A 26209-nucleotide genomic window follows, 5' to 3' on the forward strand; every position below is an offset into this window, starting at 1 on the left:
TTTCTGTGGGTTTGGAGAAGTGTACAGTGACATGCATCCATCATTATGGTAGCCTACAAAATGCTTTCACTCCCCTAAAAATCCTCTGTGCTCTGCTTTTTCCACCCACCCCATGTCCCAACCCTTGGCAGCCACTGTTTATTTTATTGTCCCCTTAATTGTGCCTTTTCCAGAATGTCATATCGTTGGAATCACACAGTATTGGCTTCTTATCAGATTGGCTTCTTTCATTTAGTAATATGCGTTTCAGGATACTCCGTGTCTTTATTACTCTTTAGCACTGAATAATATTCCATTTTCTGGATGTAGCATCGTCCATTTACACCTTCACCTACTGAAGGACCTCTTGGTTGCTTCTAAGTTTTGGCAATCGTGAATAAAGCTGCTGTAAACATCCATGAGCAAGCTTTTGTGGGGACATACATACATTTTCGACTCTGTTAAGAAAATACCAAGGAGCACAAAATTTTTAAAGAGACTTGTTTTAGTTTTTATTTATTTTTTTCTTTTAAAAATCCTAAAACCCAACCTCAATCAGACAAAGCAGTCTCTACGTGGGTCACCTTTTGCAAAGTTCTTTTGCCTTTTCTTTACATATCCAGTCTTTCTTATCCTTCTGATTCTTCTTTCACAGTTTCTCATAGAGTTACCCCTTTTCCTAACTCCCATTTCTTTCACCTCTGTACATTTATTTCAAATTATAGCAGGAATATCCCAGCTGACCAGCCCTGCCTTGTTTTCATCAGTGACCCATCTCCTCAAGTCCAGACACCTTAAGGGACTCCCATATACCAAATCTCTCTTTCACCCTTAAATTTTGGAATTGATTTCCTAGAGATCACCTAACCAGTCCTTTCTGGTTCGTGAATCTAGGATTTCTCCAAACCCCACCTTCACTTGTACTTGGACACCAAACATCGTTACATTATAAGGATTTACATTACAGTGTGAATGTGCGAATATGTAAATAGAAAGTATTGATCAGCTAACTATATTAAGTAGTGGTACCTTCAGGGTTAACACAGCCTCTTCCCAGAAGACAGAAGAATAGGGATCAGGCAGTAGCCAGCCCCTGTGGTATACTTACTTCACTCCACTGTTAGAGGATTGAGTGTCTGAATTTCTTTTTCCTGGATAAACAGGCGTTTAGAGTGTATTTTCTATTCATTTATTTCACTAGGGAATGTGCATTCTAGTCCTTTGGTGGCTGTCTAAGCTCACTGGCCCGGTAACTGTCAGCACTGGGAGTCCTGGCTCCCGGGTCCCTGGCAGGCCCTGCACTAGAGGTAGCGGTGATGCCAGGGCGAGTCAGCTGCTCACGGGGTACGTGCTTGGTCTGCCATCTCTAGCTGTAGTTGTTTGGTGGTTTGGTGTGCTTTTTCTTCAAAGATTCAGATGGTTTGTGTATTTTGGGAAAGAGGGGAGCAGGTACTGAACAAGAAGCTTTTCCACAATTCACATAAATCTGAAGATAGACACTTCCCTCAAGAGGACATTCATCTAGGAAAATTCAGCGTCTGCCCAGAGTGCAGTGTGGAAGTATTTAAGTTATACTTCATACCGAAGAAAGCCAATACTTGAATCATGTTACTTATCTCCCCGCTGTTGATGTTAATCATACACCCTGTGATCGTGCCTTCACACACTGTGTCTGTAAGCGTGATGATTGGGGTAACATTCGTCTGGATTAGCAGTCATGCTGTTAAGGAATCTAAATGTACTTCTCTTTGCCAGTGGGGGGCAGAGTATGTTTCTCAACTGTTAGTGGAGAACATACACAGAGGAGTTGAGAAGAACGCAAGCCACGGTTTTACTCCAGATCAGTCATTTAGAATGTGTCCTGTGGGAGCACCGTTTGGTTTCTGGTTTTCCAGCAAGCATGGGGATCACTGAACAGATTTTTCATATATTTGACAGTATATGTGTAAAGTATCCCGTGGGAGGGCTGTTTCCACACCAGCCATTCTGGATGACTAATTCTGTTTCATAAACCACAGCAGTGCTGTTTTTCTCAAACAGTGGGACTTGTCCTATTTATTGTTCCTCCGATTTAGTTGTTAAATGTCAGCATTAAATTCAGGAAATAGAATTTTAATTAGTGGTTAAATAAGCTGGAAATCTTGGTGCATATTTTTCAATTTGTGTTATGCACAATTACTGGGGTAATCAAAATTGTAAAGCAAATTTGAGAATGGCTCCCCAATCATCTCTGGTCCCTGATTGCTGTCCACCTGTGTGTCCGTGAATGAGTGGGTGGTGGGTAGGTAGCAAGAGCCCCAGATTGCCATCAGGAGACCCCTCACTGGCTCTTGACTTTGGGGCACTCATTTGTCTTTTCCGTTGTAATCGGCTCTCAGACATAACGGCCCTGTGTGAAATTTCCCATGTTATTTTGCCTGTGCTCCTACGTGACTTGGCGTGGAGCAGACCTGTTACATTTCCACAGTTAGCTCTTCCCTCTTCTCATGCTCCCTGATGCTCCTCCCGCTCCTCATGGCATCTGATTATGCTTTGTGATCCTTGTCCCCCTGTGTCTGGTGTGTTCATGGACTAAACGTAGACTTCCGCTTCCTTCTAGGCATCATTTATCACTGTGATCTCACCAAAGAGGAGCTGGAGCCAAGAGTCTTCCGAGAGGTGACTGTGAAAGGAATCGATGCTTCCGATTACCAGACCGTCCAGGTATGGAGGAGTGTTTGCTCTTGATAATGCGAGTTAGAAAATCTGACTTCTAAGCTGGGCCTTCCCGGCCCAGCTCGTCAGCAGCTGTGGAGGTGATCCACAGAAATACGGATGACAGATCCTTTCGGAGTTCCCGGGTCTGGGCACTGAGCCAGGATGGCCTCTGTCCTCCCAGATCTTACAAGTTCTCCCAGAGCTGCAACTCTTGACAAGAAGCCAGACTCCCTTGTCTGGGGGATCTCACTTTGGTAGCTATCAAAGCAACACAGTTTGTCTATGTTAGTCTGTTTGCTTGCAGTGGTTTGTGTTCTGGCTCAAGTCTTATGGTGTCATAAATAGCAACATAGATTTGCACTATGTGAAGTATTTACTCAAGTGCTATAAGTCTTTTCAGTCTGAATTTAATATGTGTTTCTGCCTGGCACAGAGTGGGCACACCATAAAATATTAGCATGCCCTAGCCCAGTGGTCTGCAAACTGCGGCTCACGAGCCACATGCGGCTTTTGGCCCCTTGAGTGTGGCTCTTACACAAAATACCGACTTCTGCGTATGGGCCACGAAGTTTCAATCGCACTGTACGTGCGCACCCCCACGTGGTATTTTGTGGAAGAGGGGCCAAAGAGCCGCATGTGGCTCGTGAGCCACAGTTTGCCGACCACTGCCCTAGCTGGTTTGGCTCAGTGGATAAAGTGTCAGCCTGCAGACTGAAGGGCCCAGGTTCAATTCCAGTCAAGGGCACCTATCTCAGTTGCAGGCTCCATCCCCACACGGCCCTTGTCGAGCCTGTGCGGGAGGCAGCCAATTGATGTTTCTCTCTCACATTGATGTTTCTCTCTGTCTCTCCTCCTCCCTTTCACTCTCTCTTAAAACAAACAAACAAAAACAATGGAAAAATATTCTCAGGTGAGGATTAACATAAAATATTAGAATGGGTGAATTAACTAATTCATTGTCATGGCACCACAAACTCAATCTGTGGTCACCATCTTTTTAGGTTAAGAATCTCCATTTTTTATCTATTCAGCTGCCCAAGATCCTATGCCTCCCAGAAACTGAATCACTTATCGGTCGATGGCACAGAATGGCCCTGCTCCTTCGCAGTGAGAGGTGACCTCGGGCACCAAGTGTTTATCAGGGCTCTCCCACCTGGAGGGCTGGACCCCACTGACCACAGACTAGGAAGTTAGGAATGAAGGAAGGTTAGAACAAAGAGCACTGATGCTCCTGAGAGTGTTTCTGTGAAACGAGGGCGTTATTTGAGCTCAGCCCATTACTCTTCACTGTCTAGAAATAGTCTAGAGCAGTGGTTCTCAACCTTCTGGCCCTTTAAATACAGTTCCTCATGTTGTGACCCAACCATAAAATTATTCTCATTGCTACTTCATAACTGTAATGTTGCTACTGTTATGAATCGTAATGTAAATATCTGATGCCGAAACCGGTTTGGCTCAGTGGATAGAGCGTCAGCCTGTGGACTGAAGGGTCCCGGGTTCAGTTCCGTCGGGGCATGTGCCTGGGTTGCGGGCACATCCCCTGTAGGAGATGTGCAGGAGGCAGCTGGTCGATGTTTCTCTCTCATCAATGTTTCTAACTCTCTGTCTCTCTCCCTTCCTCTCTGTAAAAAAATCAATAAAATATATTTTTTAAAAAAAATATCTGATATGCAGGATGGTCTTAGGCGACCCCTGTGAAAGGGTCGTTCGACCGCCAAAGAGGTCGCGACCCACAGGCTGAGAACCGCTGGTCTAGATGCTGGGCTAGATCTTGATGATAAAAGAAATAAAGCTTTGTTTACAAAAACCAGCTGTGGGCCGGATCTGGCCCAGCTCTGCGTTTGCCAACCCCTGAGCTGTATCTGGAGCTGGCAGACTGGCCTCCGGTTACTGGAGAACGTCCATGCCCATTTGTTTACCTAGTCTCTGTGGCTGTTTCCCGCTTTACCTGGGTGGGTGCAACAGAGACTGTACGGCACACACAGCCTAAAACACTTAACACTTAGCCCTCAAAGAAAAAGTGAGCTGCTCTCTGGTCTGTATAAATAGGATTCATAAGATCAGAATGTTCTCAGGAGATGCATAGGGCCTTTGTCATGAAGCCACATCAGGCCTAACATCTGCATCTCCTGGTCGGGTGACATTGGGCGAGTCACTTAACCTTTCCGCCACCATTTTTTCAGCTGTAAAATACAGATAGTATCTACTTTGCAGGATTCCTGTAGGATTATATGAGAAGATGTATAATAAGTGTCTGGCACATAGAATAAAATGATTTTTTTTTCCAGTCAGTATTGGCAATAAATATAACAGACTTTCAGTCTTCCATATCCATTTCAGCCTAGTCCTGTATTTTAGGCTGTCATTCTTTGCTGTTTTTCCTTTTCTCCACGTGTAGACCATGTGTCCCTGTCACCTGTAACATTTGGCCATCTCAGGGCCTACTTCTAGTCCTCGCCTGGTCCCCAGGGCGTGGATGTGTGTGCGCGCACCTCATTGCCTTGGAGATCAGCAGTGGCAGGGATGCCCAGGAATAGTGGCATCTTCTGCCCTAGAACTGGGCAGAGCTGCCTACAAGAGACCCCCTGTCTCCTGCTCATATCACCTACCCACCCCCTCAGGTCTAGATTGAAAAAACAAATTATCTTCTCCATCTGCCCACACCAAACTGCCCCCCTGTGCAGTTCCCTTTGGCGTTCAGGGAGGGGAGGGGACTTGGAATGGTGACAGCTGTCAGGGAGGCAGCTTCTTACCAGGACGAAACTCTTCTCAGTGCGGGTGGTTGGGATCGTCCCTCCTGTCAAGTACTAGTCGCTGTTGTTTCCTGTTCTGATAACACTGGTGATGCTCACAGGTGCTGCACAGAGAGACCCGTCACCTAATGTGTATTGTTTCCAATTACAAAGGGAAAGATAAAACTTTGCAGCCAAGCAAGCGCTTGTGTGGAGTAGGAATCTCTCTGCCCCGCGGACATAGGTAGCAGCCTGCAGTCTCCAGGGGAAACTGGAGAGGAAAGGCGCTTGGGTGATGCCAGTTGCCCGCGTCATAGTAAAACTCCCTGAATTCCTCTGTGTCCAACTCTTTACTTCACAGTGAGAACTTCCCTGGCTGCACAGACACTTACAACCTTTTATTTGTACTGCTGCACTCGGGGAGAAAGTTCATGGTAAATATTCAGAGAGTTGGTACCTGGACAGAACACGTTGGTTTACAGTCTGAATGCGCTACTCCTCATTTCCGTGTTTTAGAAAACAGAGCTGTGCCCATGTATAATACCCACAGGAGATTTTTATATCTATCGATGGTACACCTCACACATACTGCACTGAGTCGTTAAAACAGAGTCTGTCCATGTGTAAAGGTGCCTTTGGAATGCACAGCACCATAGACTAGTTTCACTGAACATCCGTGTCGCCGTGGTTGAGATCTGAGTGTGCAGCGGAGCTCGGACGTCAGACATGAGTGTGACAGATGTCCTCGCATTTTGATCAGGCTCTCGGCGGTGTTGGCCGGCAGTGACCGACCGCTGTAAAAGCTGCCCTCCAGAGGGACCTGTGTATGAATGGAAAGCATGCTGACGGCGTGTGAAAGGAGCCACCGCATTTTGAGAAACAGATACTCTGTTTTTGTTTTCTCTCACGTTAGGGTGATGCCACTTCCGATTCCACACGACCCTGGTGTGTATGTTTATTCCGTATGTAATTTAAAAAGACTCTCCCCGGGCTGTTCATTCCCTTTTACAGTCCGTGAGGCACCGTGGCCGTGTTGAAGCACGTACTGCAGCACCGATGACCCTGCCTGGCTGGGCAGTGCCGGTAGTGGTGGTGAAGACGCTGCGCGTCTGCCTGGCGGTGTAGCTGGTAGCAGACCATGCCCAAGAGAGGGGAAGGGAGGGGCGGAGAAACAGGCAGCTACAGCAGCCACAGAGGGTGCGCTTAGTGTGACCTACACGCAGGCAGGGCCCAGAGCACCTTGAGTGGGGCGGGGGTGGGGCAGGGGTGAAGGATATAGTATCGTATTTTGCTGACAGCAGAGCAAAGCTGCCCTCTACATAGCCTTTATCCATTCCTGACGGCAGCTGTGGGTAGAAAATTGATCTGTATCAGAAATAGAATTTTGAGGCAGTTTTCTCCAGCTTTGGGTGGTGGCCGCTGCTGGGCTTCGGCTTCCCGTTGGAGGACGAGGCAGCATGGACAGTGGGCTTCGCACCCGATGCCCCGCTGCCTGCAGCCATGAGCCCACCCACCGCGCCCCGAGCCCGCCACTTCCCTCCTCAGCCCCCGGCGCCACCTCTGCGACCCCCGTCCCCCCGCAGCGGCCCAGATGCAGGCCATCAGGTGTGGTGGTGGGAGACGGAGCTGTAGGTATAACTTGCCTTCTGATCAGTGATACTACCAGTGTATTTCCCGGAGAATATAGCCCCACTGTGGTGCTTTTCTCTTGTGAGTCCTGCATCATGTGAGAACGTTCGTGCAAAGTGGTACCTGAAGTTCGACACCGTTGCCCCAACACTCCCATCCTCCTGGTGGGAACCAGGCTTGATCTTAGGGATGATAAAGACACGATTGAGAAACTGAAGGAGAAGAAGCTGACCCCCACCACCTACCCGCAGGGTTTAGCCATGGCCAAGGAGCTCGGTGCTGTAAAATGCCTGGAGTGCTCGGCGGCTCTCACACAGCGAGGCCTCAAGACAGTGTTCGAGCCGTTCTCTGCCCGCCGCCCGCCAAGAAGAGGAAGAGAAAACGCCTGCTGTCGTTAATGTTGGGCCCTCTCCCCGTTGCCCTGTATGCTTTGCTCAAAAACTATGGAGCCTTCGCACTCAGTGCCAAGATTTTGTTACAAATTAGCTTTTCCATAAAAGCGTTTAGAACCAATCAGTAATTTTTAGGTTTTATTTAAACAAGTAAGTGTAAGGATTCAAACTTTCACATTCTATTAAAATTTAGCGCTAAAGTGACAAGCTTTCTTAAAGCCTTATTTTTCAAAAGCCCCTATTCTTGCTCAGGTAAAGAGTTGCCAGAATTCATTGTGAACTAAGTTGCATTGTTGTGCTAAGAACACTAAGCACTAAACCAGTGATTCCCAAAGTGGGCGCTACCGCCCCCTGGTGGGCGCTGCAGCGGTCCAGGGGCGCGGTGATGGCCACAGGTGCATTTGTTTTAACTTTTTTTGTATTACCTTTCTATTCTGAGTTCAATAAATAGTTTCATAATTTCAAACTTCAATGTTTCTAATTTACACCTTTCTTACTATATTTTACGGAAAAGGTAGAAACATTAATACATATATCTTTCTGTTTAATTGCTATTAAAATTTTTAAAAAATTAATTTCCAGGGGGCGCCAATATTTTTTTCTGGAAAGGGGGCGGTAGGCCAAATAAGTTTGGGAACCACTGCACTAAACTGTTTCAAGGCCTTTGTCTTTGAGACCAGCTTCTGAAGTTAGGGAAGGCAGACGCTTGCTCACGAATTTCACACGCAGCCTGCTTTACAAAATGTTGCCATTTATAACTTATCAACCCATGTTCATTACCTAATATTGTTCTGTATATCAACTCAACTCCTTGGATTGATCTTTTTTATTTAGTAGTGAGATTTTTTTAAAATATATTTTATTGATTTTTTTTACAGAGAGGAAGGGAGAGGGATAGAGAGTTAGAAACATCGATGAGAAACATCCATCAGCTGCCTCCTGCACGCCCCCTACTGGGGATATGCCCGAAACCAAGGTACATGCCCTTGACCAGAATCGAACCTGGGACCCTTCAGTCTGCAGGACGATGCTCTATCCACTGAGCCAAACCGGTTAAGCCAGTAGTAAGATTTTTAAAAAATCAGTATATTAGCTTTTGCTGAGATCGTGAACAGAACCCTTCCTCGCATGTTCCTCTGATGAAGTATTCTGCTCTCACGGGCACCCTGGGGTGGAGTGTGGGGAACACTATGTGATCCAAGGATGAAGACAGTATTTTGACAAAATGTGAAGTGGAGATTAACTTGCACCACATTGTACGTGTAACAAACTGAATAAAAGTGTCACGGGTAAAATTTGAAAAAGGTTAATTTCTGTCAAATGCAGTCGATGGTGGAAGTTGGTATTAATCATTGTTTTCTTAAGATTTTCCTTTTTCTTAAAACTTTAATCTCTCCCACAATTGGGCATTTAATTCATCTTGGAACTGGTCATTCCCATCGTTGCTAACTTAGTGCTTTTCTTATAGACCCCCCCCTTCTCAATGAGCAATATGCTTCCTGGTATAAAATCTTTCTTGATAATGCATTAGTTTTTTTGTACATTAGTAAAAGTGAATACCTGTTTTCACGTTCTTTTATTCAAAGGTAATAAGTGCTTTCCTTAGTTTTCTAGTAACTAGATGTAAAAATCACGTGTTGCATCTTTACAGTTTTTTAAGTATTTTAGAAATTCTTAAACTATGAACCTTCTTACCACCCTGTCTTGCCAGATCCCCAGCACTGTACCTTGACTGTTGCTGCCCCCCTCCACCTCCCTGTGTGGACACACTTCCTGTTGCTCTGCCTAACCATGTTTCTTTGGGTGGCAGATTGTAACTTTGTGCTTTGTGCTTGTGCTAAGATGTTCTGTACAGCTTACCCATTGGCAAGAATACAAAATTGGACCTTTCAACCACTAGAACAACATTTTTTACAGTGACATTTGCAGAATTATGGAATGTTTTTACATTGATCTTTTGCTAATGCAGTTAGCAGTATGTTTTGCATGTATGACTTAATAAATCCTTGAATCATTTAAAAAAAAGAAGAAGAAGAAATAGAATTTTGAAATCAGATCCTGGAAAACTTCATTTTTCTTCCAGTCTGGGGTACATTAGGAATTTAGTTTTAGATAGTTTATCAAATCTACAATCGACCAGTCTTTTCTTTTTATTGTGAATGACAGGACCACATAATTTTGCTTACAACCTCTGTGCCCATGTCCTTAAAAAGAAGAAGTAGCCCTAACTGGTTTGGCTCAGTGGATAGAACTTCACCCTGTGGACTGAAGGGTCCCGGTTTGATTCCGGTCAAGGGCACATACCTCTGTTGCAGGCTCAGGCCCTGGTGCTGGTCAGGGCTCATGTGGGAGGCAACCAATCAATGTGTCTCTCACATCGATGGTTCTCTGTCTCTGCCTTTTCCTTTCACTCTCTAAAAATCAATGGGATAATATTCTCTGGTGAAGATTAACAACAACACAAAAAAGAAGTCAAAGTACTGAACATTAGAAATGACACTTATTAAACAGGTTTGGTAATAAGTGATTTACCAGACAAATCTGTCTACATCTATCATTAGTTATGTGTTTCCTTTTAAACAACAGTGAAGTAATAGGGAACTGTTAGCTAAATTTAGTCTTCAGCAGATATTTATGACACGACATCCAATGCCAGGTGGTGCTGTGGAATATAGAGAGATTTCAGGCACAGGCAATTAATACTAATTTATATAAATTAATTTTGGGAATTTATAGTCAAACTGAAAAACAGAGACATAGAGATCTGAAAGGTGAAACACCCCAAGTATGTTACCACAGTGATGGAGGGGGAGGTGCAGGCTTCAGTCCAAGCTGTGAGGTAGGGACCCTCCTGGCGGGATTGAGGAGGGAGCCTTCACTGTGGAGGTGGAAGCTGGTCATGGCCCTGGGGTGCTTTCACAGCTCCTCGCTCCCCACTGATACTCATGAACGACTTTCCCACCACCCTTCGTCAGATACTGCCTCTGCCCTTTCGTAGCCCCACGATTTCCCAATTTCCCCGAAAATTCGAGAAAGAAAGGACTCGTGCCCTCAGTGTCCTGTGCAGAGGTTGTTCCGTCTGTGAATGGAGTGGTGTTTGTGCTGCGTTGAGTGTGGCACGGCGGAGGAGTGGAGTGGGGCAACAGCGCACTTTTTTGGTTTCTCAGTATCTCCTTTTTGTTCAGCCAGCTGAGAAGTTGGCTGTTCTCCTCCCAAAATGAAACAAATTTTATAAATGTGAAAAAGAACAGTGAACTGAGTATACTATGAAGAAACTCCATTAGTAGTTTCCACATTTTATAAGACAGTTTTTCAGAAGGAAGAACCAGTGTTATGGGGCAAGAACAAACGTAAATCAATAGAGTACAAAAAATAGTAAGAATTATAAATACATAACATACATTTTTATCCTGATTCCTGTTCTCTTACGCTTTGTAGGAATTTTACTTTTTAAAAAATATATCTTTATTGAATTCGGAAAAGAAGGGAGAGAGAGAGAAACATCAATGATGCAAGAGAATCATTGATCTGCTGCCTCCTGCACAACATCTACTGGGGGTTAAGCCCGCAACCCGGGCATGTGCCCTGACTGGGAATCGAACCGTGACCTGGTCAGTACCCAACCACTGAGCCACACCACTGGACAGGAATTTTACTTTTGATGTTTACCCACAGTAATACCCTTGAGACATCAAGAACATCCCAAATGTGGTTTGCTGTGTAGTTGAACAGAAATGTTAAAATTAGATGATTCTTTGAGTTTACCAAGATGCCTTGGGGTAAAGAAGTTTTTTCCCTTTAGTTTAGTCTAGATGTTTCTAGTGGTGATAACTGGTTTGGTTGCCAGCATGCAGGCTTTCCAATTCGGAGGACATGTTCTCAGAACATTAATTCGTGTTTTGATACTAGCTTCTGCACTGAGCACGCAGCACATACAGTTTTTGAATATTGACTCATCCACGTCCTCAGTGAGCGGAGAGCTGAATTAGTGATAGTATTTTCTATAACACCATGTTCTCAGAAATCTTCAGGACATGTCCGTGAAGAGTGAGTGGGGAAACATTTCCAGAACTTTGTAAGGGTCGCCATGCTTGCAATCAGAAAACTGCTTTGCATTTAGTCAGTTGTTCTTGAGTTTATTGCCTAAGTAGTTGTGTAATTTTTTTATATCATGCTTCGCTGTGCCATAAGTACCATTGCATAAAGAGATTTCTCCCCTTCTTTAGAATTCTCTTTGTCATGCAGGCATTCTCCGTAGAGGGCACATTTGTGAGTCTTTCCCCTGCAGATGGCAGCTGTTACGATAGTGTGACTGTGAGTGATAAGAGAGTCTCTGCTTTCTTGCTGACTGATAATAGAGAAAGGAGCTGTGGGGTCCACATCTGTAGTTGCTTCGGTCTCTGCATCACTGCACATAAATCCTTCTCGGAGGTTAAAAAGTACATTACTTTGCAGCAACCTGAGAATATGTAACCCACTTTCAGTAAAAATCAGAAGGTGGCCTTGAGGTTTGAGCCCCCAAACCCCAAGACAGGCCTGGGAAGGTTCCTTGCGCCTTCCCTGTGGTAGGTGGATGAGCGCTCAAGGCGAACCCAGGCCTGTGCTGACCTTCCTCTGATGTCTCTGAACTTTGCTCTGAGGGACGGGTCCTGTTTACATGTTGAACGGGGACTGCAGCGAGGTGAGGCCGGGAACGCAGCCGGTGACTTAGAGCAGGGGATTCGCCGTAGAAAGAAGCCCCATCACCGGCTCTCCTGGGGGCTCACCTGGGGGATGGCGGGGACTCCGCGTCTCAGGAATTTGCTCAGCTTGCTTCGCCAGGGTGTTAGATTGGAATAGGTGTTGATTTAATTTGAATGTTTAGATTGACTTCTGGGAGGCAGTCTAGGTTTATTGTTCTTTACATATTGTATTAGAGGCCATCACTCTCAGAGATCAGGCTCTGTGTCAACTCGGTCCCATAGGTGACAACTCTACATAGGCGTATACACAGAGATTTTAGTATTTAGACACCTATAGATGATACCAAGTTTAAAGGCTTCAATTTTGCTTACCTTGGTCTTAGAATTGTGTGAAAGTTACAGGTTGGTGAGCTTTGCTGATGTTGAGGTGGGTAGATTTCAGGTTACTCACACCTACAAACAGCTCCTTGCTAGAAAACTATGTTTTGGTGGAAATGTTATAGTTCATTTTCTTATTTTTTAAAAAGTAGAAAGTCATTTCCTGCTTATTAGAACTGAATCAGTAGCATAGTATCAACTATGAATAGTATGTGTGCTGATGGTACTTATCTTTTGCTATTTAATAATATTTGTTTTTAAAACAGAATCGGAAATCTCAAGGTATATTCCTCAGATTACATTCAGCTGTGAGCCGTAAGAATAGCCACGGCTTTAAAGGAGACAGACATTTGTGTCCCTCGCACATAAAAGAAGCAGAGAGTGAATCAGTCAGGGTCCGACTTGATGTCCAAGGAGTGAGGAATCAAAGCTGCTTCTCTCTTGTGGCTTCATCACCATGGCTTCTGCTCCCAGCACTACCTCATGGCCCTAGAAGGCTGCTGGGGTTCCAGCCATGTTACATCCACTCCCCAGACAGCAGGAAGGCAGCTGTGGAAAAGAGGGAAGGGGGACAGGGAAGGTGCATGCCAGCTGTTTAATAAGGATGTTTGTGAGAAGGGCACATGTATTTTGTCTGATTTCATTTTTATTTTTAGCAGAAACACGTGGCCACACCTAGAGCAAAGAGGAGGTTTAGAGATGTATGCCAGAAAAACAGCACCCAGCTAAAAATTGGGGCCTTTTCATCATGGGAATGGAGGGAATGGATGTTGGGGGACAACTAACAATCTGCCACACAAGGCAGAACAGGCCTTCAGTTACAACTTCTTGTTGTGGACCCTGAGTCCAAGAAACTGAAACGCCACCTGGTGGCCAGGTACCTAAATTTCAGGATCCGGGTTGGAAAAACAGACTCCAAAAAAGTTGAATTTTCAAATTTAATTGTGACCAGCAGAAATCATATGCTCCTGAGAGAGAAGCACTTTTTGAAAAGGCTCTCCTCCCACGAAGACAGACATTTAGCGTTGCCTCTAGAACACGAGTGTGTGCCATTCCTAAACTCTTGTCTTGACGTTAGCAGAAGTGTTGATACAAGAGTGTATAGTGTTGTTCTGAGCATTAAAAGCCAGACGAACTCCGAGGGGTTGTCTCTGGCAGGATGAGGAGGCGAGGTAAGCCAGGGTCTGGATGGCTGTTCAGGGGTTTCATTCGGGCGGGAGAATTCTTGCCTGGGATAACCCACTCCGAGCCGCCCTCCTGTACTTACCTGCAAGGGCGCCTGCTGTGCGGAATGGAAGCGTGCCGTGCGTCAGCCTTCCGGGAGGTGGGCAGGTCCCTAGTTTCATAGCTGCTCTCTTGCTTTTTCCTCGGTGTGTATTTTTCTGCCAATATGGTTCGGGGCTCTGGACAAAGTCATAGCCTGCCAATTGCATACACATTAGTGTTCAACTGGCAGAGCTCTCCCGTTTTACAGAGAGGAAATTAAAACTCATTCAATGTGTTTTAACAAAGGTCACACCGTTAATAATTGACAGAACCAAGACAAAAAGGTAGAGCTCCAGAGCTGTGCAAATCCCGCACATTTGTCAGCAGGGGAAGTTATTTGCGCTCTCTATATAGCTCCGTTGTGTTTTGGTCTGGGAGTGTGTTTGCTTTGCGGTTGTTTTCTCACCTCTAAAATAAATCCTTAAGATTCCTTATCTCTAAAAGAATGTTTCCCTATCATGTATCTAGTGAGTACTTTGTAAGCTCTTAGGGGACTTGTTCAACAATAAAAATACCCTCTGTATGAGAGGGGAGACAATCGGACCCATAGATTCATTTTTAATGATTTGTAAGTATTGTTTTAGTGTTCACTTCTAGTCTCCTTATTGCATGTTAATGGAGATTCTCGTTACCTTTTCCATTTATATCATATATATTATACACATACATATGCATACATAACATTTATATTTTAATATAAGGGGCTTTAAGTCTTAAATGTTGGTCATACTTGAAATTCCATTTAAAGTATGCTCAGAAGTGAAATAAAACTTACGTATTTATGTTTTTGCTTTTTTCATTTCATTTCTGCTGGACCTCAAGGTCTCTCTTACTGGGGTTGGCATTGATGCCCCTACTGGCACCAGGTGGCTTCTAACTCAAATTCAGGAGAATATTCACAGGTTTAATTTAGAAGTGCTGGCCCAAAACCTTTGCTTCTTGTGCTGTGAACTTGCAAAGCAACGGCTGTACCCAAAGCAGGCACCCTTCTTATCTGCTGTCCCTTAGGGGAGCGCGTCCATTCCAGCATCTGCCTGTTCACTTTGCCTTGTTCATAGCACCAGGAGGGTGTCTACAAATGCAAATCTGGTCATTGCTTAGGTTTTCTCTCCCCTTTGCCCACCTGTCTTTTTGTCTTACCCCTCAGGACACAGCCTTCTCCTTCCCAACCTTGGGGAGTAGAGCCCTCCCTGGAGGGCTGGGATCCTCTGCAACTCCTCTCCTCCTCAGCACAGGGCTGGCCCCAGGCCGCTGCCGCCGCCTCCTCCTCCTCCTCCTCTTCCTCCTCCTCCTCCTCCTCCTCCTCCTCCTCCTCCTCCTCCTCAGCACAGGGCTGGCCCCAGGCCTCCTCCTCCTCCTCCTCAGCACAGGGCTGGCCCCAGGCCTGGGGGCCACTGCAGGGGTGTGTGTGGTGGGGGTGAAACTGGCTCTCTCTGCTAGAGTGCCTCTCCTGTGCTGCGTTTTTCTCGGTGGAAAAATGTGTGTGATCCAGCCACCCTCTCCTTGAGGTGATGGTGAATTTCAGTCCCTTGTATTGAGAGTTGGTGCTGGTGTCAGTTTGGGGAATGATTTATGTTCTTCTTAATACATTAGCCGGCAGACTTCCTGGCTGGGGTCAGTATTAGCAGGCAGGGCAGCCAGTTCTGAGATCAGCAGTCAGAAGGAAGTGACTACTGGCTATTGTTTCATAGGATAAAGTGGCTTCTTACTAAATAGTATATCCCTGTGATCATGTGTGTCTGGTAGTGTGACCAGCCTGGAGTAATGCCTGTGTGCCCCACAGTCAGGCCCCTGCCCTTCCCTCATCCACTCAGCTGCAGGCAGACGGGCTTCCTTGCTTTGCAAGTGAGCACGCACTCCCCACACCCCAGCATGTTCACCCCAAGTCCTTCGCTTCCTTTTACTGCGCCGATCAGCACCCCTTCCCTCTCCATGCTGCAAAGATAGCAGTCCTTCCCAGCTCCTCCTCCCACGCCCAACGTTACTGGTTCCCCATTGCACACATCACCAGCTGGCATTATCTTTTCGTTGGTTTGTGTTCTTTAGAAAGTGGTTTTGCCCACTGCTGTGTCCCCAGGGCACAGAGTAGATGCATGTAGTACTCAGTGAGAGAGGCTGTGATAGAGGGTGCATTCTGAAATTATCTACTGTGATTGCGAAAAACCTATGAATACATGGGACATTTCCTTTCTGTAGAATTTCTGTGTTGGACACCTGCCTGTTCTTTCCTATGATAACTGGTCCTGCCCATTCAAAACCAACAAATATTGTCAGAAAATGAGTGTTACTACCATCTATACTTCTGTGGAGTTTTTTGCATGAGCTAATCTTTAGGAGTATTTTGGGTTATAGTCTGTGACCAAAGCAGGAAATGATACTACTGCCCCTCCCTCTTAGAGCATCAAAGTAATTTTTTAAAATATTTTCCCAGCACATATTTATTGCAAGGCTGCCTGCTCACAAATGTGTGAGAACCTTTTGGACAAGCTGACCTGTAAAAAAAAAAAGTAATTCTACTAACATGTAAATTCAGTTAACCCATTCCTTATTTTTCATGAAAGTTTATGATCATTACTTTGGATTTTTTTATTACTTTCTAAAGACCTTTAGTTTTTCTAATGTTTTTCAAAGCAGCTTATTTCATGCATTTAATTTTCCTTTCCTTTTTCATTGTTTGTATTCCTTGTAATGCCCCCCATGCTGTTAGTCTTCGAGGTTCTGGGGTCCTTGTGCTCCATGGTGCTTAAGATAACGATAGTTATACTTACTACTCCTAATTCAGATAACATGGAACTTTCAAATGAGAAGATTGCTTAAGTAAATAAATAGGTGTAATTATTTCACAAACACTTATTAAGCTACTACCTTGTGATCTGGCAGTGCTGGGAATATAAAGGAGTGGCACTTACTAGGGGAAATGAGGATATAATCATACTTTTTTGGCAATTTGATGGCAGGGGCAAGGGGGTTGGCATATGAAAGTTGATCACAGGTTCTGTGGGAACTGAGAGGAGGAGGAGCGGCTAGGACTGCTCTTGGGGACAAGGCTGCCTGGAGAAGAGCTTTGGGCGGCCAGGAGGAGGGTGTTGGAGGAGGAGGATTGGTACAAAAGCAGAGGAATCCTCAGCACCAGGACTGGAACCCAGCAGCAGGAAACGAGCCTGGAAAAGGAGCTGGTCCAAACCCAGAGGGTCTGATGTGCACCCAGATGGGGTGAGAATTGATCCCCTCTACGATGGGGACCCCCTAAAAGGGCTTGTGCCAGATGCACTGGTATCTACCAGGAGCTCAGAAAATTAGGGTCAGGAGTCAGGGAGCATCTTGAGGCTGCCAGGGTCGGGGCGGATGAACCAATGGGCTTGGCTTGAAAACCACAACGGTGTGTACCGTCTCAAGGAGGCACTAACAGTTAGTTGGGGGAGTGGGGGTTAAGAGATTGCATCATGGGAGTCAGGGGAGAGGTTTCAAGGAGGATGGCATGGAATAGAGAAGTCACAGGACACAGCTTGTGTGTTGGGATGGGCCATGAGCATTTGAGAACAATCAGTGAACGTCAGGTAGCAGTGGACCGAGGAGGCTGCAGGAAGCCGGGGAGCCCAGCTGCTGTCAGGAGTGAGGGGTCTCCTTCCAACCCTGGGCCTTGTATGTCAGTTACTGGGTTAGTAGATATTATTCGGTCTGATCAAATGATCAAATCAATACCCCCTTCCCTGGGAAACTGACCTTTCAGATCATTTCACAACCGACATGCCCTTTCGCTTAGACCACATTCCATTTGCTAAGACCAGTACCTCTCCCCTCCGCACTTGCCCAGGATCAGGACCACCCAGAGAATCCCCTGCCGGAAAAGCCCCCTACAGTCCTTTACAGTCTGACTCCCCTGCCCTGAGGCTGCCGCCATTTGGGGGCTCAGCCCAACTGGTTTCCAGATGGCCTAATAAATTCATAAGTCTTTACCCCTTTCGGCCATGTGCGTACCTCCTTTGGTGACCCTAACAGATATTACGCGAAATTCACTGAGTGAAAGCTTTTGTACTTGGTGTGCTGGCTTTTAGCCAGCTTTTCTGCACACAGATCCTGACACTTCATAATTGTCGAGCGCTCGCGGATGCCATCCGTCATCAGCACAACACAGCATTCTTTCCTAGATCTTCCGTGGACCATCATTCGTTGGTTCATCTGAAACTTTCATTTTCTTAGACTTTGATTTTTTTGTTATCTTGATGCCACCCCGATTACTGGTGATAATAAAAAGGGGTGTGTGTGTGATTAAAAATACATTATTTCTGCATTTTAAAATGAATAGCCGAGATCTTTCTATCATGGTAGTGCTGGGGGGTAAATGCGGGGGGCGGGGGGGGGGGGATTCATAGCCATCAAAAGAGAAGAAGCTATATATGGTTTCATGATGAGATGTTTGCTACTGTTACTCTACTGCACAAATGTAAACCATTTCGCACAGCCAAGTTGGGATCCTAAATCACAGAAGAAATTGTGCTCGGACCTTCACAGCAGGATCTGTGAACTTCGTGATTTGCCTTCCATTTTTCCGCCTTCCTCTTCTCCGCCCCCTGGCGAGTGGCCTCCCACCAGCTACTTGTGATGCTCCTCCGAGCCTCTGGCTCCATCTCCTCTAATTGGCCACCTCTTTGCACCTGCCTTCGCCAGCCAGCGTGAGTCCGCTCCTGGCTCAGGGTTCCCAGTGGGGCAGTGGCCTGCGAGGTGGTGCTCATGAGCCGGCTTCTTATGATTACTGTTTAGGCCACTCAGAGGCTTTTATGATGGGCTTCTTTCTTGCCTCTTACTCACCCGAAGGCTTTATTTGGGTGATTTGCATTTGTGTTGTCTGGGAGACTCTAGGTAGAAGGGGCTCGGAGTGTAACAGCAGCGTTAGAAGTGTCCAACAGAAACTGGCCTCAGTGTCTTTGTGCCCGAGAATTTTACTTCCAAATGCACCTTTTCAGTATTCCGATCATCTTTCTGCAATGAAACTGTGCGCCTTTGCTTCTCACCGTGTTTTGCTGCATCTGTTTCCCCTGGATGTGCAAACGGCAAATGATACCTGGACAGTTGTGCCAGCTTCCTGGTTCCTGGGCTTCTGTTATTGCTGTCCTCAGTTCAGTACCAGCTCTGTGTTATTCAATTCACCCGTCCCCCCACCCTGCCTGGATGGCTTGATTGCACACTGCCTTCCCTTCGCCTCACTAGCATCTGGCTCCCTGTAATGCCCTCTTTTAAGGATCGCTTAACTTCCAGCCACACATTTTTAAAGCTGTGCCCAGGGTTTGTCTTTTCAACATTTTGGTTATTGATTTTATGTTTTCAAATACAATAAAGTAAGCGGTCTGCTGTAGTTTTGAGTTAATGAGGATTTGAGATAGATTTCAGGTATTCTTGTCTGGCTTTATGATGCAGGTACTGTCTCGTGTGGTAAATTACCATAACTGAACAATTCAGGAGCCACAGAGCTCCCCTGTGTGTAAAATAGATTAACAGCTGTGTGTAAGGAAAACGTCAGATACTAAATATTTTTCAGTAATAATAAGTTGGAAATGTGTAACCTTATCCATGCTTATGTAGTCTCTTAAGTCTCTCAGCCAGAATTAATTTGTATTTTATTACTCAGCTTACAGGCATTTTGATGCCAGACTCTAGGCTGCTCTGTTTGTATGGATTTATTTTTTATAACGAACTGCCATTTAAAATACCCTTATGTTGTTTGATACGAAGCATAGGTCTAGTTTGAGCATTCATTCATGCATTTATCTAGCTTTTGTTTTCAAGGGCCTGCTGTTTATCAAGTGCAGTTCAAGGTACAGAGGTAAATAGATGCACAGCTCTCGAAGGGAGACACATGGGGCGTGGGGGTAATCCCTGGAGAAGGGGCCCCTGGAGGAGGGGCCAGGGGATTTGCTGATCCCTCGTTTATGGTGACTAAGTGCATGAAGTCTGGCTTCAGATGGCCCAGGTTCAAATCCTGACTTCATCACTTAGGAGATATATGACTTGGACTAATTACTTCTGTGAGGCAGAGTGATCCCCTCTAAAAAATGGGGGCATTCGTGGTACAGACCTCATATGTTAACATGAGGGGCTATTTATAAAGCCCTTAAATGATGCTTGGTACCTGGTGAGAACTATGTAACTGTTTTAAACAGATCAAGTAAAATAAATAACATGTATTTTGACCGAAATAAGGACTAAGGAAAACTCTGTTGTGAAAAATATAGAAACCAACTGGCAGTATCTTACTATTTGTTTTTAAATGTATGGAAATTTTAGTTGACAGCTTCTATAGGCATTTACTATCGGTGGGTTCTGTCTCCAGCGCCTTGGCTAATTTTTGTTTTCTATGCTTTCAGTTATTTTGACGTTTTCAGGGAAGGAAGAACTTTCCAACAATTAGAGAGGCCCCCAAAGGAAATGAGCTCTGTCTGTGCTGTTGTAAAGTCCTTTCTCGCGACTAGAAATGGCCACATAGAGGTTGAACCTGCCTGAGATGCATTGGGTAGCAGCAGAGGGGGTCAAACAAGTGAATGCCTAAAAGCCAATTAATTTTTTTTTTTTTTTTTTTTTTTTTTTTTTGTGTGGCAGAGGAGCTCATACTTTAGTCTGTAAACATTGGGAGCAGGGAGTCTGGAGGTGTGAAGTGGCCATTTCAGTGCAGAGGACAGAGGAGGTTGAGAAGGACTCACAAAGGTTGAAGGCCAAGAGTGGAGAGCTCTCATTGCTGGTCTAAATGTGGGATCCATTCTGTAGCGAATGGGGAGGTATTGCGTGTTTTCAATAGGGGAGTGGCCTACATTAAAAGGAAGATCTCAGGGAGGATAATCTGGTCACAGGTGCCAGATCGGAAGCAAGAGGCCTGTGGGATGGTAGGGCTGCCATATAGACAGGCGGGAGAAGAGGGTGTGTGAGAGGCATCCAAGATGAAGTTGAGCCTCAGGAACTGAGGCAACTGGGTTAGAAAGAGCGCGTTTCACATGCAATGCTAACTCATTTATTCATTCAGCAAATGTTTATTGAATGCAGACAGTGCAGAGCTCATAGCCTCGATGATGGATTTATCCTGCTGTTTTCATTAAGAGCAAAACCAGCAAACGTGCATTCCACATTCAGTTTAAATCCCATTGTAGTGAGCCTTATTACCGGACAATGGATGCATCCTGCAAGCGCCTGAGAGACAGTGCCTGTTGCAAAAACAGTGCTGCTTTCTCTGGACCTCTGCCTATAGTAGGTGCTTTACTTTAGTGAAAATGTCTGATTAAGTGTTTGCATTGACCGCAAATCCAAGCAGTGGCACTGAAGACAGCTTTTATATTCCGCAGTCAAGTCATATTGATTCATCATAGCCCTGAATGCCTGTGTACCTTAAAACCCTTGAATGCCTCTAAAATAAACTCATCAAAGTGCCAGTAGTCCAAGATCTACTTGTGCCTCTACCACTGTCTTTCTTTCTTGGTTCCAGAACCTTCCACCCTCTGATTCACTTCTGGCCCCACAGTTTGAGACTGGGAATAGGTTTTTTTATTCAGAAGAACAGATGGCCGAGCCTTGGAGAGCTGAAGCATTTCTGCAGACTCTCAGTAGGGCACTTACACATAGTTAGTGATCAAGAAATGTACCAAAAATTAAAACAGATTTCTAATAGGCTGACTTTATTGTTGTTGAGGTGTCCCGTGAGTAATTTTTAAATCTTTATCCATCCTTTGAAAGGTAAACCAAAACAGAATGGAAATTTTCCTTTTGGCCTAAAGGTGGCTCTTAAGCTCCTCCCCATCCCTCTGGAATTAAATGCCTATAAAATAGACAGGATTATAACTATCTAATGCCAGACTCATGTTTTTAACCCAAGCACTATACAGAAATCTGCAGTGCCTGCTCAAAGACCCAGGAAGTTCTCCGAATGTTTTACAAGTTCTCCGACTTGTTTTACAAAAATGGGAGCACGAGGTTGCCTTCTGCTTGGTTCTTCGGCGGTGGACCTTCTTAGTCCCTGCTCATGTTAACCATAGGAATCCTGAGCAGCCCTGCTCCTTGTCACATGTCTTCGCCACACCTGGCATGGGCCACACAAGCGGCCTCTGTCAACCCAGATAAAGGGGGAGCCCAGCACCCTTTTATGAACGTTCTCCTGTAAACCTGTCAGGCTCTAAAATTAGGCAGGAGTTGCTATCACCAGACGTTCTTCTCTCCGAAGGGCTCGCCCTTTGCCTTTCCCTTCCCCTTGCGTGGAGGAGCAGGTCCCCGTTGCTGGTGATTATGCGAGTCCTGAACCTGCCTCAGCCCCAAATATAAACTGGATCAAATGCGGAGGTGAAGACTGTTTTCAGGAGCTTAAATGCTTGCACAGCTTTGAGTGTCTTAATAAGATTGATTTCGTTACTAAATGTGTTCCTCTCAAGAAAAGTAATCGTTTCGGTAGAGACTAGCTGATTTTTTTCATAATTGATGTCATTCTCTTGAAGAACAGGAACGTTCCCTGGATTTGTTATGTTTCCTTGCTCCTCTTTTTTCCTTAAAGGCAGATGTTTTGATTTCATCTATTGGAAACCATATTCAGATGTTAAGTCAGCTGGACACGCATTCAGTGACTTGCGGTCTCACAGTAAAACACTCTTCCAGAGTAAAACCCTGTCTGTTTGGTGATGTCTCTGGAAAGTCATGCTTGATCATAAGGATGGGTCATTTCTGACATTTTCGGCTATGCACTTTCCATGCAAACCTTTTCTCTCTCTCTCTTCCTTAGTCATTTCTTTAAAGGATTTGAACTCAAAGATCTGTGAGCTCTTACCTGTTAAGCAGTCACTCATTAGAATATGGTTTTAAGTGTACAAAATTAGAAGCTCCTTTAAATTTAATTACTTAGAAATTTGGGGATGCTTTCTTTATGGTTCTCTTAGGCATTTTTTGTTTCATTTGTGAAATGAATTATGTCAATTAAGCCTTTTAAAAATACTATTGAAACACAGTTTTTTTTAGAACAGCATGACAGGATATGGTGGGGTTTTTATTATTTCAATATTATTTTCAAAACGGTGACAGTGACTACTGTGTGGAGAAGGATCATCTTTCTAGCAGGCCCATTAGCTTGAAAATAAATAAATAATAACCCCTTTATCTGGAAAATGGCTTTTGATATGCTTGAGTCGCCTTTTCAAGAGGGTAACAAAACAGAAAAGCAAAGAAAATACAATATTCTCGGGAGAATATTTGTTTTCTGCATTCCCTAGAGATGTGATTAATCATTGGGGGGTGGGGGGGGCATAAAATAGGTTTTAACAGTTTCAAAAATTTGCAAAATTACTCCCAATAAAGATATTTACAAAGAAGTCATAATTTGAAGTGAATTGCTTTGTGATACAGTAGAGAAATTCTGGACTTGGGAGACCTGAGTGGTAATTTTCCATAAGCTGCAGGGTTACCTTAGCAGGTTTCTTACTCTTGTGGTTTTATGTTTGTTATGTGTAAAAATGAGAGAGATGACCGGCTGGATGAAGTCCTGGAGGACCACCACTCCTCATATCTGAATCTTTTGAAATCTCCAGAGTTTGGAACTGTCATCTCAATTTCTCGGGGCTGAGAAATAACACACCAACTTGCTTTCCCAGGGGATACAGTCTTGCAGTTGCTCAGAAAATACCTGTCGCTGTCCTCTTGCTGGAACTAGCCCATCCTGCACAGAGGCCACGGCTCCTTATGCCTTGTTGTGCCTAATGTTCTTGGTTTTCTATGTGGAGTGACGTTGTTATGCTGCAGTGAGAGGCTCCAAAATGAAGATTTTTTTTTAAGCGGAGGAAAACAAAATTTAAGGAAAGAAGCTTTCTTAATTCAAAGTTAAAGCAGCCTTTGGCTGGCTCACTCATGTTTAGAAAGAATTGTTTCTTTGACTCACTGTTGTGATGGTTATTTTTTACTAGTGGCCCAGTGCATGAATTCGTGCACATTGAAAGGGAATTAATTAGGAGAAAGATTCGTGCGGTAATTACGTTACTGCAAAAAATTACATGTCAAAATAGTATATATAATATACTATTTACATGTATCATGCATGTGCGAGTCAATGTTTTAAACTAGAGGCCCAGTGCACAAATTTCTGCACAGGGTAGGGTCCCTCGGGGTGGCCTGCAAGGATTGGACCCCAGCTCGCAGCCCCACAGCCCCGCCTGGCACCCTGCCTTGGCCTGGCACCACCCCCTCACCTGCTCCACCATCCCGCCTGCAGGACGATTGATCGGTGCTGGGAGGCAGCCCCGCCCCCCACTGCCACCTCTGATCACCGTCTGCGGTGTGATCGGCAGAGCAGTTGGGCCCCACTTGCACCCACCTTGGCCTGGCGCCGTCCGCTCACCTGCTCCACCATCCCGCTGTGGTCCCACTTTCGTTGGGGCCCATAGGTGCTGGCAGCACCTCCATTGCTGCCAGCTGCTGGCACCCGCCATGTTTTGTGCTGCCCCCTGGTGGTCAGCACACATCATAGCGAGTGGTCGAACTCCCGGTTAAGGGGACAATTTGCATGGCTTTTATTATATAGGATTGCCAGTGTGCATCGTATGTACTGGCCTGTCGGTTGGGCGGACTGTCAGTCACTTAGCCTTTTATATATATAGATTTATGGTGTTCCTGATGAAAGTTTCATATCAAAACACGCTAAAATAGTCTCTCTTAGGAGATCTCATGGGTGTTTGCAAAGACAGTCTGCTGTGGGTACGTTGGTGGCATTTATCATCTTTTAGGGTGAGAGGTATGCCGGGGGGAGGGGGCAGACCTGTTGCTAGTACTGGTTCCCGGGCTCCTTGCTGACCTGGATCTGTTGCACACCCATTCCCTCCACTGCTGACAGCAAGAAGGGAGGATGGGGCCCGCCAGCTCCATGTAATGCACCTGTGTGATGGACACACTTTTTCTGTTACTCAAGTGGGCGCCTGTTAGATCCCATGTGAGCACTTTATTTCCCTGTCCATTAAGGGTCCCGTAAAAGCTTCGTCATCCAGTTAAAGGGCGGTGCCTACAGTGGACACTCAAGAAGAATGCATGTGTAATGTCAGCTGTCTCATTTGGTTACAAGTAAGAGAGAGAAAAAAAGGTGTTTTTGCTTTTTAACTTGAACCTGAGTATTGTGGTAGCAGTGAGCTATTGCAAATGGAAAAATAACACATAGATTTAAGCTTTGGCAATTGTCTAATTTTGTCTACCTATCTAGCACTGATGGCTACTGTATTATATACACAGATGCTCTTTGACTTACAGTGGGGTTACATCCCGATAAACCAACCCATTGATAAGTTGAAAATATCGAAAGTTGAAGATGCACTTAATACTACACTGTCGAGTCCCAGTTGTTGACCCTTGTGATTGTGGCGGACCGGGAGCTGGCTGACTGCTGCTGCCCCACATACAAGAGGGTAGATACCACACATAGCCAGCTCGGGAAGAGAGCAGAGTTCAAAGTACAGTGCCGACTGAGTGTGTATTACTTTTGCACCATCGTATAGTCAAGAAACTGTAAGTAAAATCATCATAAGTCAGGGATCGTCTATATATATAAATTACATCATAATTTTTTATGCTACTAAAAATAGAGGTTCTATTCCATCACTTTAGCAAGTAGGAGGAGTCAGGGAGATCATCTGGTTTGAGGCGAATGAATTAGAGGATTCTGAGCAGGTCTGCCCAGTGAGAGAGGAGTGGTCTCTGGTTGTGAGAACTGAAATGACTGAATGAGGGCCTGGGGACCCTTGGCATAAATATGATTTGGGGAGCTGGCAGTTGGGTGGCTGAGGAGAGAGTGAAATAAAAGAATGTGGAAGAGGAGCACGTACCAGGGGGAGGTCACAGCCCCTCGCACGGGCCCGCAAATGTGGACAGGAAGGTCCATAGCACAGTAGCTGATTGGAGCTCTGAGACATGGCAGCAGGGGATTTACAGACATAAAAGAGAAGACTAGCTAGAGAAAATGGCCAAACAAAGAAAGTTAAAAGGCAGGTTATAGACTGAAAAGAAATACAAACAAAACATGACAGGAAAAAAGGTTATTACTTTTAATGTAGGAAGAGTTTCTATAAACTAATTGGACAGTAACACAATTTAAAGGATAGGCATACTTTATTCTCTGAGGATAAGACATACAATAACTGATAAATAGATGAAAATGCTTGCTAATTTAAAAACTGAATCTTAAGGCAATAATGAGGTGATACTGCCTACTAAACTAGCAAAAATTAAAATCCATTTTAACATCCACTGCTGATGAGAAATGGACACTTGGATAATCATTGTCACTAGGAGCTTAAGTTGATACACCATTGTATTTGTCAGAATCTATTGAATTTTCAAATGCACATATACTTTGATCTAGCAATTTCATGTCTAAAGAATATGTCCTTCAGAAATCTTAGCATGAGTGCATAGTATTTATTTTAAAAGGATGTATTTCATCGTTGATAACAAAAAA

At 44.9% G+C, this 26209-nt stretch overlaps 1 protein-coding gene and 1 pseudogene across 2 annotated transcripts in view; both read left to right on the forward strand.

The window, feature by feature from the left end:
- The window catches only part of LOC118660081 (prolyl endopeptidase), a 110801-nt gene that overhangs the window by 65817 nt on the left and 18775 nt on the right, over positions 1-26209 (forward strand). For both annotated transcript variants that reach the window (XM_036317135.1, XM_036317134.1), the window contains exon 10: positions 2579-2682. In XM_036317135.1, the coding sequence (XP_036173028.1) occupies positions 2579-2682 (104 nt within the window). The remainder of the gene's footprint in view (positions 1-2578; positions 2683-26209) is intronic.
- LOC118660082 lies at positions 6617-7823 on the forward strand (annotated as a pseudogene).

The sequence above is a fragment of the Myotis myotis genome, unplaced genomic scaffold (genome assembly GCF_014108235.1).
Source record: "Myotis myotis isolate mMyoMyo1 unplaced genomic scaffold, mMyoMyo1.p scaffold_m19_p_7, whole genome shotgun sequence".
Taxonomy (NCBI): domain Eukaryota; kingdom Metazoa; phylum Chordata; class Mammalia; order Chiroptera; family Vespertilionidae; genus Myotis; species Myotis myotis.